The sequence below is a fragment of the Syngnathus acus genome, chromosome 4 (assembly GCF_901709675.1).
Source record: "Syngnathus acus chromosome 4, fSynAcu1.2, whole genome shotgun sequence".
In the NCBI taxonomy this organism is placed as follows: domain Eukaryota; kingdom Metazoa; phylum Chordata; class Actinopteri; order Syngnathiformes; family Syngnathidae; genus Syngnathus; species Syngnathus acus.
In genome coordinates, this window is record NC_051090.1 from 2553750 (window position 1) to 2572711 (window position 18962).

The following is an 18962-nucleotide window of genomic DNA, read 5'->3' on the forward strand; positions in this document are numbered from 1 at the left end:
ACATGCAACATGTGGAGTTTGCTCTCATAAGAGGAAGCTAATTGACCATTTCGTAATGTTTGGAAACATTAGGCCACAGGTTACTTCCCAGGTGGCAGAAAACGAGTGAGTCGGTCTCTGATTAGAGCTGAACCGATGTCAAAATGTTGCTAGCCTACGAGTTAGCATCACTGATAGCACGCTATCCATTTCATGAAGTCATGCTATAGAAAAAGTCAATCTAAGCCAGTCCCCCAATGATTATGTTAACAATGTTCAACAAACACTAAGCACAATATGAATTAACCAACAAAATTCGGTTTTCATCCAGGAAGTCGGCGGCCATTTTGCCATGTGTTGATTGAAAATGACATCATAGCTACTCAGGTATTGACCAATCACAGCTCACTAGTTTGGCTCACCTGTTTTTTTAATTTAGTCATGTGACATTCACGAGCTGAGCCGTGATTGGTCGTCGGTGTAGAATAAACTAAAAAGGAGCTGATTGTGTGATTTGAAGGGGATAATGAGACTATTAATGATCTGTATTCGTGTCTATTGGACACAAATGGATGTTTATTAGCAGACTGCACATTTTACCTGCTGAGTTTAGGCAGCAGGGGGAAACAACCCCCCCCCCCCCCACTCACACACACAAGATGTTTGGGATTATTAAACCTCCGCAGATTTAGAAAATGGCCTCCCGCTAACATGAAGTGGAACACAAACAAATAAAACTTGCTGGAAGACTGCAGTCCTCCCATCAGAGGTAGCAAAAATATTTGGACTTAAGTAACTATACAGATTGAAAAACAAAAAGGCTACTTTGAGAAAGTAAAAAAGTGAAAGTACAGATATTTATAAAATAAATCAGAAAAAGAAGTATAGATACTCAAGTCTGAAAAAGTCTGAGCATTATTATCGAGATGTTTTATCTTTACGTTGACAGTAAAACGAGCCGTAAAAGATGCAAGATTTGATACGATAAAGGTCAGTCGGGGTTCAGAGAGCACATTTTTATCACCGTCACAAATCTTGTGGGTTTACTGCATGGAAAGTCAAGCACACGTGGAACATTATATCATGCAAATCTGCTTCCAAAATATATTATTTTGTTCTTAGTACTTTGGTTTATATGCAAAATGAAGATAAGATCAAATATTTTTTGTATTGCTCATTTTTATTAACCTTGAGTTTGAAATAACAATTAAGCATCAGATTTTTTTTTTTTTCCAAAATTCCTTACAACCCGCTCTTATGTTGTGCTGGGTTACTCTTCCGATAAATGACACAGCAGATTAGATAAGAACGACAAGTCATGTCAGTCTTATCTGCAACTAGGGGAGAATGCGCGCCAAGAGCGTTGTGCTCCTTCACTTTGGGGTATGTGCTCCAAGCGCCACTTGTGCTTTCCCCTCTTGCTCCACTCATGCTGGACTTGTGTTTGTGACGGCAGCTCAACAGCCTTTTGTTTGGCCCAAGTGGGCCGCCCGCCGTTCTCTTCTCTCCACTGGCTGGCTGGCGGCCCCCTCTCCGAAAGCTCACGTGTTTGTTAGCCTCCTACATCCAAGTTCACATTGTCAAGCTGACCCTCCAACATGCCTCATACAATCACAATGACTCTTTCGCATGCTAGTATCTTGAGAGAGCATGTGATGTCGTAACAGAGCACAATACAATTTATGCTGCTTCAAGAATTATTGGGGTTGATTAAAATATTTAATGCAATTATCATGGGCATCAAATATTTGTACAAAAAAGTCAAAATTTGTTGTGTATATCACTTTTTTTATTTTGGAGGATTATTCTGGCTATTTTCCATATCGAAGAATTTTAATTTAACGTAAAAGTACCATATTGATATCAGCCTTTGAAAATGTTACCATCACGACACTTCATCAGGATGAAAATCGGGATTATCCCTGCCTCGCTTGTCCTCCTGAGCCACCCCCCGTCCATGGAGCTCGGGTTCGAGAGTCCGCCACACGTATCGGTGAGCGAGAAAGAGCAGCGCGCTGACGAGCATGAGGACGGTACCCAGGAAACCCATCATGACGGCTGTGCCCACTCGCTGTCCAGCTGGAGCAGCGGGAAGCCTGAACCTGGGTGGGAAGGGGATGGTAGCGTTGTTCGCCACCGCGCCCGCGTTCCACACCAGGGGGATCAAAACAAGCACCGCTGTGAGGAGATAGAGCGCCCCCGCAAGGATGAAGACCCCACGCACGCTGCCGCGACGCTCCAACGAGAAATAGACCCGCCTCACAGCCCGCACTGCAGCGACATTGCTCATCAGGCCGCCCAGCGCGGCCAGCACCATGAGAACCTGCGCCACCCGTATCTCCACCGGGACAAAGCTGTCTGAGATGGCCATAGTCTGGCAGTTCTCCATCTTGGGCAGGGCATGACTGTGGAAGCACGCCCGCCAGATGCCCACCCAGGCCACGCCCGAGGTGATGACGGACGTGAGGTTGTCGGGGTTTACGTGCCACAGACGCCACTCGTCCATGCCCGCCGTGGCCATGGTGAGGATCCACGCCAAGCAACCAATCAGCAAGCCCAGAAACTGCCAGTGGGCTGTGTGCGCCAGGAACAGCATGATGAGAATGATGGTGAGGTCAAGGGTCAAGTTGCTCTTGATTTGTCTCCCTCAGGAGAATTTTGTGACGGGACAGCTGTGTATATGAATAAAAACAAAACATCATCAACAATCTATGTATCATTAATTCTTTCACTCTATACGTTCATTCGACGACACCCACGTCACTCACTAGACTAGAATGAATGCAAGAATGCAAAAATAAATAAGTGTCAAAAAGAAGCCAGATTTGTCATTTCTAAACTTTAAGACTTAAAAATACAGAATGGAAACTCTTGAATTGAAATTTCAACACATTACTGGGCCAAAATCACTTCAAAGTATCTTTGGTGTGCTCAGTCATCATGATGTAGGAAAATGAGGAATAAAACAAGAGACCTACCATTTAATTAGAAAGTGATTCCCATTCAGCTGAGCAACTTTGATGACTTGCCAGCGAAGTTGATGATGGTTGACATGTTGACCATCATGTTTAAAGATGGCTGCCGTCAAAAGGGAGAAATATTTGAAAGTTATTCGTAGCTTTTATCACCATCACGTCACACACTCAGCTCAGATGGCACATTAATAAAACTTTTCTATCTCATTCAATCACAAGAGTGATTAAACACACGACACAAATTTACACTTTGTCTGAATTCAAATGTCAATAGTTACCTGTAAAGAAGTTCCAGCCGGAGTGAGAATTTCCAAATGTTAGCGTCTTAAAAAAACCACGAACTGACAGAGGCGAGTGCACGTTGCGACTGTAAAAGATGTTGGTGCAACTCTCACACTATCAGCAGCCCAGCAGGGCTTGGCTGAGTTAATGAGTGACACCGATGAGCTGATTGTCTGGAAAATGTAAAACAATCACACACAAAAAAGACAACGGGAATTTTTGGGGATATTTGGATTTGATTTTAAAGCAGGTTGTGAATGCTTTTTGTGTGTCTAAATGGAAACTACCACAAGAGGGCCCTCCCGTGCAATTCTAAACAAAAAAAACCAACCTCAGATAGTGTTATAAAAAAAATCACAAATGTTCATAATATAGAACAATACATATTTCTTCAATTTAGCACGGCCCGTGAGAGGACGCTGCGTCAGCGTGGTGGTCGGCAGGCACTTGCCACTGAATGTCAAGTGCATCTCCTGTGCGGCCAAGTGCTCTGTAAAATGTCAACAACAGGCGGTGAGGGGTCACACAGGACCTCACTTCAAGGCCAATACAGCTGATGGACAAAATAATAGAAAAAAAAAAAAAAGTGGCATGAAAAGATGATAGTTTCATCCTAGTGTGGTGCTGTGAGCGCAAAAAAAAAGTCATCCGCCTGCTGTGCTGAACCAAAGGCTACAATAAATTACTAAAAAAAACAAAAAAAAAACAGAAAAAGAACCCCGGTTGTATCGCAGTTAAATTCATGTCCCAGCTATACAGTGGTTTTCAAATCATTCAATTTGTTAGTCTTTTTTTGACAGTGTGCAGTCCGATTTAAAAGTTGTGCACCTTCAATGTAGTACCACTTTGTGCCACAACGTGGCGGGCAGCACTAGCGTGAGTGACTTGGCCACATAACGCAGACAAAGAAGAGTTTCACACCTACTGCACTGTAAATGACTCAGTAAGCTGCTGTAATTTGTTGTTTTACATGCCTGTCTATGACGTTTTACATTATGTGTTAGCATTAAAGTGGCAGAAGGCAAAGCTGTGTGGTTCTTCTTTTAAATAAATTCTATTGGTTTGATGTTTAGTATGGAATTTAACAACTATCTGAAATGTTCGCTCGCAATTCAAAGCAAAACTATTTTCCAAACGACAGGTTGTATCTCATAAACTGGGTCACTTGTATCTCAAGGCACCACTGTGCAATGTTTCATTCCGTCTTATTTTATGAGGCATTAAAATGAAAGCCTTGTATGTGGTCTCTCTATAATGCTGATCTTCGTGTATTGCGGTCTTCTGGGTCGTAAAATGGTTTCACTGCGTTCGGCACAAGTGCCAAGAAAAAGCAGCATCGTCCTGGGGAGTGGAAATACCAGAGTCTCTGGCGCCCTCCGGTGGACGCGAGGTGCACTTGACGGCAAGCATCTCAGTAGGCCAAGCGCTGCTCGATGGGCAGACTGTCCAGCAGGCACTTGAGCTGCTCTTCGCCCAGTTTGATTTTGTCCTCCAGCTTGCGCTGCTCGATGATGAGCGCCGACTTCATCTTGACAAAGTGCTCGTAGTCGGCCATGCCGTCCTCGGGTAGGTAGCTGGCCAGGATGTCATAGACGGCTCGCTCGCGCCGGTCCAGGTTGTCCTTCAGCTCCTTGGCGTCTTCGTGCTGCCGAATGAGCAGCTTGCGTTTCTCTGTTAGCGTGCGCTGAAGAAGAAAAAAAAAGGAGGGGATTGGAGAAGATCCATCCAAAGGGACACTGGAGAGGTGAGCGTCTACATACCCGCTCCTCGGGCGTGGCGTCGTCGTCCAGGCTATTGAGGGCGTTCTCCACCCGGGCCAGGCGGCCCGACAGTGACAGCAGCAAGCTCACCACCTTGTCCAGGTCGCCCACGAACATTCGGAATTTGTCCAGCTCGTTGGGCTTGCAGACCTGCTGGACTCGGGCCTCCACTTCCTCTCCCAGCGCGTTGTTGTCGAGCATGTCCTCCTGCAGGCTCTGGCGGGCCTCGCGTAGAACTTGAAGCTTCTTGCTCAGGCTGTCCATCAGCTCTTGCTGCACCACATCAAATGCATTCAGACAATGCTTGGAATGTGACAAATACTGAATGCTTTGTTTGATACGCCCAATTTTTTTTTTGGGGTGATTTGTGAGGAGCGTGTCGTACCTTCTTGTTAGCCAGATCCATGTCCAGCTCATCCTCAGAGTCCTCATATTCTTCGTTCTGCTCCTGCATGTCTTTCATCTTGATGAGAAGCTCAGCTTTGGGGGCTGACGTGCTGTAATATGCAGAGCTGGTCACCATGGCGACCGCTGCCATGTTGTCTTCCTTCTCTCTGAAATAAGATCAGAAGATCAGTGGAATATCAAACATAACATGAAAAGCGAGTTGACGATTGCTGACCTTTCCTCAGCCGGCCAGGCGACGTTCGTGGGCTTGGTCGGTGCTTTCCTGCGTTGGTGAGCTCCTTCCAGGAGCTGCTCGCCCTGAGGGAAGAGGCCCTCCATCAGGTCCATGGTGGTCTTCATCTTGCTCTGGTCCAGGATATCAGCCAGCGATTTGTCCTTGTCCATGATGTCGCGGGCCAGCTCCTCCCGCTTCTGCTCCTCCAAAATTCCCGGGGCGGCGTCCCGTTCGGGCTCGTTCGAAGTCACGCCGGGTTCATTGAGATCTTTCTGCCGAGTGAAAGTGCAGAAGACGGAGTCCTGTCCGCCGGCTCCTAAGGTGCCGAGCTTGCTCATATCAGGACCTCCCGTTTGGGCCACAGGCGCCTCGTCGGGTCGCGGAAAAGTCCTCCCGCTCTTCATTTCCAGCATTCCCTCGGAGCACACGATCCTGACGGGCACTTTTTTCACCGCGCTGCTTGGCTTTTCCGTCCCGTTTTCCACCCTGGCGTGGAAAAAAAAACACAGTGAGAATAGTTTCAGGAGGAGGGAAAAAGAAATTCTGTGGGCCCATGCTTGCTGATTTTAAATGACACCGCATGATGGTAAAGTGATTTTCCATGCCCACTGACAAGAAGATTCTAAATGTGCTGGTCTGCTTTTAGAAATTTATGACCCAGCACATGAAGTGTACAATGGAAGCCCAATTCTTCAAAGTCTTTTATTTTGAAATAATGTATCCTTTTTTTGAACATTTAAAAACAGACAGTCCTCGATGATTCGTCACAAATGTATTTCATAGCACTTAAAAGTTAAATACAACTGAACTGCACCTAAAAATGTACTTGACTTCAAAAAGTAACTATGCGTAAAAATGCGAACACGCATATTAAAATCAAAAAGACCAACCCGTTGGAGTCCTGGTCCTGCAGCGAGACGGGCGGCTTGTCGCTGAGTCTCTGCGGGGAAAACTGCGGGGAAGGAGAGCGGCGTGGCTCCATGGCGACCGGCGTCCTGTAGGAGGGAGTGTGACGCGCAACTGCGCCAACTCGCGCCTCGTCGTCTGTCTTTTTAGCCTCGCAGTTCGGGGTGTGACTTTGGGCCGCGTCTGGGTCGAGGTCAGGGCATCCGGGCGTGACCTGAGAGCGGCCGGACTCGGCTGCTCTGTGGTTGACAGCGGCAGCTGCGCTCGTGGAAGCTCTGCGCTCGGTCACGGGAGGAGCTTGCTCGCACTCGCCAGGCTTCTCTTTGCAGTCCTCCGGGCAGCTGAGAATGACAACGAAAAGGCTTTTTAATTACACAGGGCACAAACTATCATCTCCACCCTTGGAAGTTTTCTTCTTCCTCTCGCCAGCAGCCGCCGTGAATAAAAAAAATAGTCTCCTCCCTTGACTGGAGCTGCCAGGAATACTTGAGTAGTATAAAAAAAAGCCAGCGAGGAGGAATAAAGAATCCTCTCGAGCGCTTTTAACTCTTAAGAGACCAAGTGCAAGTTTTTTATTTTTTTACTGGCATGCATGTGAGCGCTTCCACGCAAACTCAATTAGGAAGCCCAGACGTCCGTCAATTGTAGTCATGAGATACACTTTGTGGCAACTTGGGTTCAAACTTAACAAAATGCAAACTAAAGCGAAGCCGCCATATTTGCGATCAAATGTTCTACTGAGCAACAACAAAAACAGCAGCACATTACCTTGAGGCAGAGCCGAGTGACCCGGCAGGTTTATCCTCCATCTGGGAATATTCCTTCTGCGGCGATATTGCGGGGACACGAGTAGTCTAGGGAAAACAGAAGATTCATCTTAAAAAAGGAGCAGCTCCAGGTAGTTTCCTGCTCGCTAAAAGAATGCACGGGAACAAGATGGACGGCAGTCTCTGCCTGAAACGAAGGCGTGTCGTGAAGAACAAATATTGATTTTCAATGGAGTTGCGCTGCGGGCGTGTCTTCAAGGGACTGAAGACGGCGACCTTCAAAAATACATCAACCTTACCTGTCCGTAGAAGTCGGCCGAGGGTGAAGATCGGGACCGCTCGTGGAAACAGTCGGGTTTGACCCTCTCCTCCGAGCTCGGATTGAGAATGTTGTCGGCCGAGCGGAATCGTCCGGAGGCTCTGGTTTCGCCAGGTTTCTTCTGGGTGTTCCACCTGGCCTCGTATTCTGCAAAGGTGCCGAGTCGTTGCTGGTCCAGGGCGGAGTACGTTGGACCGCCCGGGTGGTCGTCCCCGCCGCTTTGCTTCGGCGCCGCTTCAGCGGAGTCACTGGAATTCTCCGTGTCGGCGGAGGCGTGACCGGGAGCGGTGGATTTCCCGTTCTGTTGGTCCGGGCAGGAGCTTTCTTCTTCTTTCACGCCAACGTGGTGGATTTTGTCCGGTTCAGAGAAGGACTTGACCTTCTTCTCTGCTGCGAAGCGCTTTCGTCCACCGATGCGCAAAGGTGCGGATTTACCGGTCCCGGCTTCTGACAGTGTCGGAAGAGGAGTGAGATCTTTCCTGGCCACGGCCGAGGATGGATAATTTGGTACGGCTTCCCCTGACGGGTGCTCCGCCAACACGGGCTCCAGATCTTTCCTTCTGAAGGAAGTAGCCTTCAGCACGCGTGCTTGCGCTTCCTTCAAGTTATCCTTGTACGTGTTGGTGAAGGGGCTCTCCGACAAAGCCGGGGCGGCGCTCTGATCGGACTTCCACACGTCCTGCTCGTCTTGGTTCCGGTCGGGCAGAGCGGCGGCGCTCTTACTCTTCTGCAGCTGTACTCTTCTCATCTGAATTTCGTTCTTCAAGGTGGTGGCGAAGCGCTCGTTGCGGCGGATCTGCTTGGACTCGGACGTCTCCTCCGGACCGCCGCCGCCTTTTGAGGTCTCGTCCTTGGCGTCCAGGGACAAGGAATGGAGAATGGGCGTGGCCTGGGGGCAGATTCTGTCGGTGGCCTGGCTGCGCTGTCTCGTCTCTTGGCCCGGGGGTTCTCTGTGCTGCAGAGGAAGAGATCGCCGTTGGTTGGACAGTCTGATCGGAGTAACGGAGTACAGAACCTCTTCGTTTTGTGAACTTTGACCCCTGTGGCTCCTGGGCTCGACGGCTTCCACAGCAGAGGAGACGTGTTGGTTTTTGCTGTATCCGTTTGTTTTTCTACCATTTGAGGAGTACTGCTGTTGTGGAGTTAGTTGATATTTAGCTTTGGGGACGATCGAGTTCTGCTCTGTCTGGGTTAAGCCGAGCCCGGAAAAACTTTGCCTGTCCTCGACTTGTCCCGTCGCAGGCTGGCCTTTGGCGGCACAGTAGTATCGGCTCTGCCCGTTGCTCTCAGCGTCTGGGTCAATTGCTTGCGTTGTGCTTAAATTCCTCCTGGTGTTCTGGCCGGCGGGTTGAGCGGAACCGTTAGTGGTCAGCTCCTGCATGCTGGAGAAGTAGCCTCCGACATTTAGTGGTTTGGGAGTAGTGGCGGGCCACGGCTGAGCGGGGAAAGTGCTTTTATCGCTGTGATGTCTGGGATGACCTTGCCGGACATCACAGCTGGAGAGGGAGTGCTGCTTGTTCGAGCTGACCTGGGCGTGAGAGTAAAAACTAGCCCTGTCCTGTTTCGGGGACTGGTTGTGACCACTCCGATCTTCAGGTTTCCCCGGGGTTCGCGAATTGGGCGGGTCGGGATGAGCCACGAGGCCTCGTTCCTTGGTGGCGGCAAAACTGTCGCTGCGTGCCGGCGGGAGCGGCGGCGGCGGAGAGGGGGAGGAGCTTTTCTTTTTCTCTGGAACATGCCAGACGGGTCCGCAGTTCATTCGACTAGAAGCGGAGTGGCGGGAGCCGGCTTGGTCGTCACATTGCGGGCCGTCGCAGCCTCCCGGCATCTGAAAGTACGTCAGCCTGTCGTCCTGTTTGACGCCCTCCGCTAAACTTTGGCCCATCCTGCCGTTAACGGGCCGTCCTCCGGAATCCCACTGGCTGACTTTGTACAGCACGTTCTCAGTGGAGGCAGCGTTGCTCTTTGACAGCGTGAAATCTGGCGTGCCGGAGCTAGTGGAGAAGGAGCTGTAGGCGGAGTCTCGTTTGCCGCCGCCGCCGCTGCCGAGGTGCTCCATGCTGTTGTTGGACTTAGCGGGGGACAGCTGACCGGCCGGGTACGGGTGGGGGACGTGCTCTAGGCTGTCCATGCTGCCCAGAGAGCTGAAATGGTCCGAGACCCTGCAGAGGTTGGTTTGCTCCCAACTGGAGGACAGGTCAGTCGACGATGAGCTGGGGGGTGAAAATGAGCAACGGTGAAAGAGTTGTCGAAAAACTTTCGAGATCCCGGAAGCCTCACCTCGCATCGTACGTGGTGCGCCACGCAACGGCCGAGTTTGGAGACGGCTGCGTTTTGGCCGACTCGGATTGCCCTTCGTTGAACTTAGTGGAGTGCCAGGAGTGCGGCCTGCTTATGGGCTCATTGCGTCTGAACACAGAGAGACGAAAACAAAATGCAGAGTGGACTTGGAGACAAAAGAAATGCCTTAAAAATAAATCGCTTTTCTGATATTGATACACATCGATAAAAAACGTACCCTATGATAAAGTGATTCTTTCTGAGATGCGTGTCGGGAAGAAGATGACAACATATGTCAGAAGACAACTACTGCAAACTTCCATACATGCGCTACATGAGGAATGAAGCTAACGACAATCCACATGCCGGAGAGGAAGGCTACAAGTCGCTACGGAAAAAAAGGTAGAAGCAGCGGATAAAATGGAAAAAAATATATAAAGATGGATATGGCTGGAGATTGCGACGACATGAGGGTTAAAGCTACTACTGGTCACTGGATGACGCCACAGAACTGTACCTCATGGAACTTCGCAAAATCTTGGTAAGGAAGCTCCGGGCCACATGCACGTCATTCTCTGAGGGCATTTTGTGAGCTACAATGTCCACCATTTTCATATTCCTGCGCAGCAACGGAAGGAACACACATATACACCCGACACACACTCTCAGCACGAGACATGGCACTTTTTTTTTTTGCTCATTCAGAAAAGAAGAGAACACAACCCAAAACATCCTCGCTATTTAAACGAATGCTAATTCCATTAATCCGTTCAATTTGAGTCACGAACTTGCTCATGGGACAAATTAACCAATAGTAAAGAAGTGTTACAGCTCTCTCTGCTGGCTATGCTCAAAAAAGTCAAACTCCCAGGATGATGATTGACATGTATTCACCACTGGATTCGTTGTGAAAAGGACGAGGCCGAGATGTCCACGGCTTTGAACATATGGTCGTCACGAGCCCAGCGAGGGGGTGGTGGGGGAAGGCTTAGTGATGGGAGAATCTCTGAGCCACCTCAGCCCCTTTAAAGCAAGCTGTCGTCTGCCTCACTTTAGCATTTCCATCTTCGAGCAGCTCCAAAACGCTCCATAACGCTGTTGCGCTGGTCAAGAATTTCAGACGAGGCTTTCAACTCTGATTAGACTCGGTCGGACCTGACAAACAAAAAGCTTTGGGTTCAGGGGGTTGCGCCCTTTCCGTCACCTCGACTAAAAGAACTTCAATGAGTCTTTGACAAGGGGGGCTTTCATTTGTGAAAAATGGCCATAAGACTATCAAAAACGTTGTTCTTAAAGAGCCACCCAATTTAAATTTTTTTGGATGATTCAGCCGAGAATAAAAAAATTGCGGATTGGTGTTAAACGCTGACTGCAAAGACTAAGAAAAGCAAACTCCCATCTTCGGGGGACTTGTGAGCAGCCAGCCAGCCACACAAGGCGGCGGCGGCGGGCATTGGCATGCAAATGAGGGCGGCTTTATTAGGCCTATCGTCAGGGCTACAGCTGGCCTGGCGCAGATATGCTCCGAAAGTGAATCGGTTGGGCCGCCGCGCGATGGGGGGCAGGGGCGAGGCTGCAAAGGGATGCAAAATATCTGGAAAGTTGGCGGTAAACTTCCAGCATAGAAAAAAAAAAAAAATCATACTTGACCTACAAAGACGACGGAAAACACGATTGTCACCTCGCCGCATAGACGTGTTAATATTCCCAAATATAATCCCCTTCAAACCACATGCTAGAGATTAATTGACGGAGTTGATCGTGGCTTAACCCAAATGAAGCGTGACCTCGTGAAGCTAAACAATCAAAACAGTTCCGTATTAGGGTCATCAAACCTAATATGGGCCAAAGTAAAGTTTGCTTTGACTCACCCGGGCGGCGGACACGCAATCCCCAACGAGACAACATCGAGAGCAACTCGGTGAAAAAAGTGAGAGCGCTTCCAAAGACGCAAAGCATGGTAGGTCCTGAAAGCTACACCAAACTTTTGTGACCACACGGAGGGGGAAGAAGATGAAGATGAAGAGGACAGCTATTGTCCCAAGCCAGTCCCCTCTTGGGGATTTTGTAGCCTATTGGCTCTCAAGTGGCTATATGCAAGAGCGTCCGCCAGCCTCCCTCCCTCAGCCCGAGTGGTGAGGCGGATGTGCATTTCTCCCATCGCTATGGCAACGGCTTGATCTCCAGGGCGCACCCCACTTCCAGAAAGCCTGGCTAATGAGCTTTGCGAGCACTCAGGGTGACGGCGACGAGCCGTGTTTTGGTTTGAAATTGTGATTTTGCCGTTGGAGGCGGCAAGGCGGTTAGCATGTTTAGCTACATTGTTGTCACAATACTACATCATAAGAGAAAAAGTGATCCATACTGGTGCAAGGTTATTGTAATCATAAAAAAAGAATCTGACAATATTAATGAAGTATTAAGATGCCGTTACCCGTTAGCGTAACCTCAATCTTTAGCCAGCGACAAACATGACCAAGTCCAACAGGTGGAAATATTTAGAAGAACTGATGTGAGCCCGTCGCCAGCCACGGAGCAACTGATTTGAACAAATCCACTTCCGAGCGGAATTCAGCGCGGCGCATTCCAAACATGCTGCATGGGCTTATGAGCAAAAAAAAAAAAAAGTGCAATCAACTTTTCCAGGTAGGGAGGTGGACTGAACCACAACTATAAAATGACTGAGAAAAATGCACTTCGGCAAAAACACCAGAAGAGGGAAGCCAACCGCTGCAATGAATGGCGAGAGTTCATGTTGGGAAGTTTCAATGATTCCCAGAGAGAGCGAGAGAGAGAGAGAGAGAGAGAGAAAAAGAAAGAGAGAGAGTCCAGGCCGCAGGGGTCTGGCAGTAAAATCCACTGAAGTGAAGAAGTCAACAAAAAAAGGGACAGTGTCAACTTTTTTTTAATTAATCTCTGAAGGACCAAAATTGCCACATGAAGCCATCAAATCGGTTCTTGTGCCTGTCCGTGACATCATGAAACTTTATAAGAGTCATGCCAACCAAATTTCACGTTGCTGAGTGAAACTGGTTGAGATTTCAAAATCGGGGAGCGATTCAGATTTTCCCGTTTTATGCTGAGTCATCAATATCTGCTCTCGTGCTCCGCCCACATGCAAGCTTCAAGTACATTTTGGGACACGGTTCCTCGGGACCTTTTTTTTTTTTCATGACAGACGTTAATTCGCTCTTACGTAACGCGTCCATTTGCCATGTCTGGGCATGTTTGGCAGATGCTGAAATGCAAACCGCACCTTTTGTATTTGAAAACGCGGGGGATGTCTGGAATGGCGCTTCATCGACAATCCCGGTTTCATCAGCGCACACGGAGTAAACTGTTTGGAAGGAGGCCGCACCTGAACCCGGAGCAGGTTCCGACAGCTTCCTGTTCAACATGATCCCCGAGATAACAAAAACGAACAGCAATGCTATGGAAGGACTTTTTTTTTTTTGAAAGCGTGCTTCAATCAATGTGACTAAATATTTGCCTTCAGTAAGATTGAGTACTACTGTAATGCATTTCTCCATTGTTATGTTCTGTGCCCCCCCCCCCACCCCACCTCGCCACAAGTCATCCGAATAACCTTGGACAAACTCGCCGGAGCAGATAAATAAATTCTTGAAGGCGGCCGAAGAGCAGGAAGGAAGTTGACGGTTCCAGCTGGCTTGGAGGCCGTCAACAACGCAACGGGAACAATGGGATCCTGTCTGCAGGAAACATCTTTCTTCATTTAGCGCGGCAAAGGCGACAAATAAGCAGATGCGCGCTTTGACGCCTCCCGCGGCGATTGTGTTCAAACGACAACCGCACACATTGTTTCACTATGACGACTTTTGGGATGAATTTGAACACAACACACCTTTTGCTTTACTCTGCGTTCCAAAATGCGAGACAACGCAGAAAGGCAAACAGACGGCAACAAGTGGACAAAGCCTCCATTGTCGAGGCGGAAGGAGCTGACGAATGATTCATCGCTTTAAAGAAGATAGGAAGGCCGCGAGATGTTTACGGTGGCAGGGAGCGTAAAGGTGAAGTGGTGACGCACGGAGGCGGCAAAAGTACTCACTGTTTGTACTTAAGTACAAGCACAGACACCTCGAAAAACTAATAGTGGTCAATAAAAGTAGCAAAAGGACAGTAACAAAGTATTTGTACTCGATTACTTCCCACCACCACTGACAGTTGAGTGAATTCCAAAATCACCCCGCAACCTGTCAAAAAAACGCAAACTCGGCGCCAGCCCACCAAACAGGATCATCCGGCCCGCTAGAAACCCAACTGCGGGCTAGAGGGAGCTCTCCGCGTCACCTCGGGTTTGTTGTCGGGAGTGGTTGCCGCGGCGACCCGCTTACCTTTTCACCATGAGGCTGAGTGTCCGGTGGGAGCCTTTCACCAAGCAGATTGCCTCCTGCCTGAAGCCGCTCAAGGGAATCTCGTTAATGTTGACAAGCTCATCTCCCGCCTGCAGGCCCACAGCTGCCGCCTTGCTGGACTCCTCCACCTGACACATAAACGCAGCACGCCATTCAGGGTGGGTCCGAACCCGGTTGGGAGTCAAAGTAAAAAACTGTCCGTAAAATAAATATCAAAGTTGCCAAGAGGTAGATCGAACGGCAACATGTGTGGTCTGCCATGTGTTTAACATAAAAAATAAAAAAAAGTCTAAGAAGAAATGGATGTCAGGAGCGGGTCAGGGGAGCGTTTTTATGTCTGCCAAACACTCGCTGCGCTGCGTGTCTGACGGGAGACACCTGGGACACAGCGGACAGAAGGTCAGCTGGCGGAGAGCGGCCAAAGTCGTCTTTAGAAAAAAGCGGTTGGCTCACTCTGAAAAGAAGTCATGTGATCTGAACCCCAAATGTATTAAAAAAGAAGTCATGTTCCAATACTTTTGGAGGAAACCGTATCGACAACATTGCATTAGCACACCGGGATCTGCAGCTGATTATCAGTGTGAACCCGATGACGCAACGGCGCAGGCATGTGTACATTAACAGCACATGACGCGCTCTTCATCCACGAGCGACCATCTTAGCTTCTTCTCATCTTTCGTTCCTCGTTCCCCTACGAAACAAGGTTACGGGAGGGGAGGGGGCGGCGGTTTGGAGGCTGGCCGGGTTCCCGACCTGGGCCCGATATGGTGGTGTATTTTGTGGAAGAGCCTGAATCGATGGCTGACGCATTCTGGCCGCTGCCAAGCGCAAAAGAGTGCTTAGGATATATTTAACTGTGCAACTAAAACATCAAATAAACACTCGTTGACGAGTCCAAGCGCAGAATGTGCAGCGTCAAAGCGGGCTAGTCTGCGACGCACCGAATTTTAAGACCGTAATTGTGGCTTTTTGGGTGTCTCAAAAGGGTTTGGTGAGTTTGCAAAGCAGCTGAGCGTTAAGCGGTGCCGACGAGGCCCGGACCAGTCAGTTGCAGCAGTTTTATCAGAACTGGACAAAAAGTCTCAAAGATTTGACAGCTCGACAAATAGGCCACAATAAATCATATTTAAGTTTTAATGATAATGAGGGTCAAGGCACGAGGGCCTGTTTTAAGAGCATTCTGGGCCTTTTTTTTTTTTTTTTAAATATCCTGCCAAAGTGTTTTACAACATTTAGTGTTAGGGTCGTTTGGGTGCAGCTTAATCACTGCCCTCGCTTGCTGCTAATTGGTGTGTTGGCTAAACGGTTTACGTGGGTTCGCGCACGTGTAACCCTCGGTAGTAAAATTCCTATAGGCGAATAAAGAAAGTGTTATAAAAAAAAAAAATGCTCATCAGCGTCAAGGCTGCACAAGGGTTTGGCTTTCATTGCGTCCAACGGCGTGAATACATCAAGTATGTGGCTAAGCCAGACAAACAAAAATAAAAGGGCCGACTCTCCGGGAGATTTACAGCTCCTTTTTCTAAACATTTCGCAGCGTGCTGGCCTAATCAGCGCCAGCCACATAGCGTGGCCTTTGTTGACGCTTTTCCTGCGGGCTCCAATCAGTCAATGTGCAGCTATGGCCGTGAAAATAGTCCCTCGGAGGGGATGCAAGGGGAAGGATGTGGTGTGAGCGGGCGGGGGGGAATGCGGACTTTCTGCTGACAAGGCGTCCCGTCATCAAAACTTCATGTGTAGTTGAGGCTTGGCCAGTAAACAAACAGATCAAGCCACCGCTCTGTTTTTGTGTCATAGATTGTCCTCATGAGGGTCAAAGGTGTAGCCGAGAGGACGTTCCGAGTGAGGCGGGGTCAGTATTAAAAGGAATCAAAAAATAAACAGCTGGACGCAAGCAAGCTTTCTCAAATCGCAAAAACTACCACGGATCTGCTTTGAATTATGGAAAGAATTCTCTTTTAAGTCTAGTCACCAAGATAAGAAGATACATAAAAGATTCTGAAGGCGAACATTCCCACGATATGAAATCTAAAGACGCTTCTTTAAATCGATGCGTTTTAAGTGAACTTGATTTATCGCGGCGTTGCGCAACAATACGTCAAAGGTACGGACGGGGCGGCGTGCCCAGCTGTGTCGTGTAAAACGGGATTATTTCACTTTATCCTGAGTGAGGACTTTTAAGGCCGCCAAGACCTCGCGCATTACCTGAGTCATGACAGGAATGTTAAGAATTTTAATTAGATCCAGGAAAACGATCCCCCCCCCCCCCCAAGAGAATCGCTTCTCACACTGTGTGCCATTGTGCAAATATTTTATATTGTATACTTGTGTTTTCACAGCCATACATAATAAGAGTTGAATTCCTTTGTATAAAATATAAAAAAAGAAGTTAGCTTTTTATGGAAAGATGAAGGGGCCCGCTACTTCTCGACAAGACAGGGCAACATCAAATTTTGATTGATGTGTCTGTATGTTAAACAGATGTCGATCTTAAAACGTACAATCTGAGATGAAATGTGACTTTTTAATACTAGTAAATCCGCGCGGGAGAACAGTTAACTGTGTTGTGAGACAGAACCCAATAAAACTGACATATAAAAAAAAATTACAGGCGGCTTTGGAGCTACACAGAACACATTCCTTTATCCATCCCTTTATTCCAGACACTAAGAATAGATACACTTGCTTCTTTATCTAGTTCAGGTATCTGGTATCCAATATCATCTTACAATGAGCTACCTTGTTGCGATGCAGCAATGTGGAACAAATGTCCTGACTGCTTAGCACAATAAGTCCACAACACGGCGGACCTGCTTGTATCTCAGAAAAGTCAGGTTACTTGTATTTCAAGGTATGTCACAATCGATCGCGGCACTTAAAAGGTTAAAATCTCACCAGGTCACCATTGGCTGTTTCCTCCGGTATCCATGAGGTAATGAAATATTAACAGCAAAATGCTGTCAACATCAAACTGCCGTCTTCAGTGACATATTAAGTCCTCAAGAGACACATTTTTTTAAGAGACCTACACGAGAGTCTCTCTTCCACCCCACTTGGCTTGAACTTTGGACCACTTTGGCGACGCGACTGGCCGAACTCAAACATGGTGTTTTCGCATCGGGAATTAAGCAGACGCCGAGGCCTTGCGTGGTAAATGATTACACCGGTGACATGGAAGCACAAATCGTACTGAGACAGAAACTATCTGTTGTTTGCGTTGAATCAACATGCAGTGCTCATCGTGTTCTGTGACTGAGTCAAATGGAAGTGAGAAGAGAAAAAAAAAAAAAGCCAAAGAAAAAGCCATGTAGAGTTTTGGGTTACCTTGGTGATGAGCAGAGGTTCGCGATGTTCCAGCCCACCGCGGAGCGTGAAGCCCCACGGCGCGCCTCCAGAAAGCGACACTTCCAGGAGCCTCCAGCCGTCCCCGTCTCGTCCCCTGGGGTCCGAGTCGACTGCTTTGGCCATGACGTGCCAGTGGTGGCCGTCTATGTAGTGTGGTTCTACGTTGTACTGCTCTGAATCCATGGAGATCTGAAGGGAATGAAACAACGATGATAATCATCCATTGTTTCTGATGACACCAATTGTAAACACCACCTATTTTATTTGACCAAGAGAGGACAAACTTAATATTAGATTGAATAAAATAAGGAAGAATGAAGAACAATGAAGATGTGAATAACAAGTAGAACGTTTCAACAGTTTTACACACACACACACACACACAAACCAGCTGAGTGAAAATTGAACCATGGGGCAGAAGTCGATATACAAAATTTTAATCCAAATAGTATTATTTTTTTTACACAACTAGCTAAATTCTACTCACGGAGCGCTTTTTCTACCTTTATAAGCAGTTTTAACTGGACAGATCCTCATGTCCTATCATTTGAAACACGTCAACGTTGGAAACTAACCCTTGTTTAACTTTTTTTTAAACCCATAAAAGTCAAATAATTGACCGTTTTTCTTTTGTTTAAACACCTGTTGTCATCGTCCAGACGGCAACTTAATGCTCTTAGCACAACAAAGTCCGAGAACAAACACAAAGAAGGGGGAGACCATCTTGTCCAGCAATAAACGCAACAAAAACTCTAATAAACACTTCCAATCAAATTCTGTCATCGAGTCGAAGGCAAAACTAAATTGAGTTTCAAATTTTACCACAAACAACGTCGTATTTAATGCTTAAAAGCGTCGCCTTACCTGGGGAATGCAACTTGTGGATCAACCGGTGGGCGATCACAGACCGTCCCCGTCGTTTAGTTAGCCGCTCAGTCAGTCAGTTCGGACGGGTTGATGTCCCGGTGTCGCCTTTACACATTCTTCCTTTTAATTTACTTATTTTTGGATTGTCTTATATAGTTAAAACCTGCAAACCTGGCGCGCGCCGAATACAAAGTGTGAGAGAAGCTTCTCTGCTTGTGTGGCTACTCTTTGGCGGCGCACACCGCCGACACTGCCACACTCACTTACGCACGCACACAGTGGAGCTAAGTTGCCTTTTTTAGCTTTAGCACCCACTCGGCCACCGTAGATATGGAATACGCCGCAATGGCGACCTCTACCGACAGTCAACCAACGTTGCGCTGACTCGGTGAGGAAACGAATTCACTACATTACCCATAAGCCCCATGGAGGTGGAACGACGGAGACACAGAAAGTGTGTAGTAAGTCATGTTGACCACTAGAT

The 18962-nt window shown here is 47.9% G+C and overlaps 2 protein-coding genes across 5 annotated transcripts; both read right to left on the bottom strand.

Moving 5' to 3' along the window:
* Positions 1-1147: 1147 nt before the first annotated feature.
* Positions 1148-3166, bottom strand: cldn34a (claudin 34a). The gene is made up of 2 exons (XM_037249765.1): positions 2958-3166; positions 1148-2651 (listed from the first exon to the last, which is right to left on the bottom strand). Exon 2 carries the CDS (start codon positions 2573-2575, stop codon positions 1865-1867), a length of 711 nt encoding a protein of 236 aa, XP_037105660.1. The 5' UTR covers positions 2576-2651; positions 2958-3166; the 3' UTR covers positions 1148-1864.
* A 1076-nt stretch (positions 3167-4242) lies between these two features.
* Positions 4243-18754, bottom strand: shroom2a (shroom family member 2a). 4 transcript variants are annotated; one of them, XM_037249761.1, is made up of 11 exons: positions 18476-18754; positions 17591-17800; positions 14246-14394; positions 9891-10019; positions 7591-9823; positions 7293-7378; positions 6509-6865; positions 5619-6104; positions 5382-5550; positions 4997-5269; positions 4243-4920 (listed from the first exon to the last, which is right to left on the bottom strand). In XM_037249761.1, the coding sequence occupies exons 2-11, from the start codon at positions 17792-17794 to the stop codon at positions 4648-4650; spliced, it is 4359 nt and encodes a 1452-aa protein (XP_037105656.1). In that variant the 5' UTR covers positions 17795-17800; positions 18476-18754; the 3' UTR covers positions 4243-4647. The 4 variants fall into 4 exon arrangements, with proteins under 4 accessions (XP_037105656.1, XP_037105659.1, XP_037105658.1 ...); XM_037249764.1 differs by lacking the exons at positions 17591-17800; positions 18476-18754 and adding an exon at positions 17162-17261; XM_037249763.1 differs by lacking the exons at positions 14246-14394; positions 17591-17800; positions 18476-18754 and adding exons at positions 10408-10509; positions 11762-12463.
* Positions 18755-18962: the final 208 nt, after the last annotated feature.

Coding starts and splice junctions, on each gene's coding strand:
- cldn34a (XM_037249765.1), bottom strand. CDS start 2,575: ATGCTGTTCCTGGCGCACACAGCCCACTGGCAGTTTCTGGGCTTGCTG.
- shroom2a (XM_037249761.1), bottom strand. CDS start 17,794: ATGGATTCAGAGCAGTACAACGTAGAACCACACTACATAGACGGCCAC. Junction 5,551..5,618: donor GCCTGGCCGGCTGAGGAAAG/GTCAGCAATCGT, acceptor ATCTTATTTCAG/AGAGAAGGAAGACAACATGG. Junction 5,270..5,381: donor TGGATCTGGCTAACAAGAAG/GTACGACACGCT, acceptor GATGTGGTGCAG/CAAGAGCTGATGGACAGCCT.